This window comes from Verticillium alfalfae, genomic scaffold (assembly GCF_000150825.1).
Source record: "Verticillium alfalfae VaMs.102 supercont1.2 genomic scaffold, whole genome shotgun sequence".
Lineage (NCBI taxonomy): Eukaryota > Fungi > Ascomycota > Sordariomycetes > Glomerellales > Plectosphaerellaceae > Verticillium > Verticillium alfalfae.
In genome coordinates this window covers 1,256,325-1,257,604 of record NW_003315037.1, presented here as the reverse complement: position 1 = coordinate 1,257,604, position 1,280 = coordinate 1,256,325, and the positions used below count along the sequence as shown (strand labels likewise).

The following is a 1,280-nucleotide window of genomic DNA, read 5'->3' as shown; positions in this document are numbered from 1 at the left end:
CGGTGAGAACCTGAGAGCTAATCCGAGGGCACATGTACATCGTTTGGTTTTTAATTTCTCTTTTGCGTCTGCCTCCTCTTGCACCCTTTCCCCCCTCTTCGTAACCGGCCGGCCAAGTGGTCTGATGATGGTCTTAACCCGTTCCGACAACGAGTGGCTTGAGTTCCTCACACACATGCACCTCTGTGCCGCCCCGGGCCTTAGCGGGCCCTGGCCCTGTCTTATGTCTGGTCCCTGACTTGTTCCTTATCTGAACGCGATCGGCGGAAAGCTTCGGGAGCTCAGACAAAGCGGTGACTCGTTGACTCTGCCAGATCGCCAATCAGGGTCTCGATCGGCGCTCCAAGCTTTGCCTGCGACAGCTCGCTAGGCCTGTCAAATACCGAAGTCGATGAGCTCATTCCGACTAACCCATCGGATTGTGCAGCATCTGAGGGAAATCTTTCGACCAAGTTGCATGCGCATGTACACGTGCGCAGGCATTCTTCTGCTCTCTCCTCCCCACCGGCGTCTTAAGATCGCAGCAGCTCTGAGCCCCGCCAACGTGAACGTGCTTGTAGTGTCTCAATGCCCTCCTCCCCTTTGACTTTTTTTTTTCGTGCCTCTCCTCTCGAACTCAACCTGCCCTCCGCTCGACAAGATCCTGACGATGACCTGAAGTGGCGTGTCTTTGCACTCTTGCACATCTGGCGCGTCGCGTTGTTAGTCTCGTTTTCTCTTTCGTTCCCAGCGCATCGACTCTCCTCCCCCCTGCCGTGCCCCTCCAGCCGATCCGAACCGCCCCGTCGGCGCACCGCGAACCCTTGCAGAACGAAAGTCGTTTCCCAATCGCGATCATCCTGCGACACTATCTGTGCGAAGATTGTCCCTCGACAGCTGCACCGCAATGGATTCCCAGCTGGTCGCAGCGCTCGCGAAGAGCGATCCCGAAGTCGCTTTTCGCGCGCGACCGAATCACATCCACTCCACCTGGGCCAAGACCTTCTCGTCCCTGCCCGAGCTGTACATCCAGCCAGAATCCCTCGAGGAAGTCGAAAAGGTCATAGACCTCGCGCGGACATGTCGTCGTCGCATCGTTCTGACGGGATGCGGCCACTCGCCCTCCAACATCACCTGCACCTCGAGCTGGCTCGTGAACCTCGACAATTTCAACAAGGTTCTCTCCATCAATGAAGAGACGGGTGTCGTCGTTATGCAGAGCGGCATCAGGCTGTACTCGTTGTGCGCGCACTTGCAGAAGCATGGTCTCGCCATGCCCAACCTGGGCAGCATCAACGAGC

The 1,280-nt window shown here is 57.3% G+C and overlaps 1 protein-coding gene across 1 annotated transcript in view; it reads left to right on the top strand.

Annotated features, from left to right (window-relative positions):
- Positions 1-886: 886 nt before the first annotated feature.
- Positions 887-1,280, top strand: part of VDBG_01837 (D-arabinono-1,4-lactone oxidase) — a gene marked incomplete at both ends in the record, with an annotated part of 1,638 nt that continues 1,244 nt past the window's right edge. The window contains one exon of the mRNA XM_003007603.1: positions 887-1,244. Within this exon, the coding sequence (XP_003007649.1) occupies positions 887-1,244 (358 nt within the window). The remainder of the gene's footprint in view (positions 1,245-1,280) is intronic.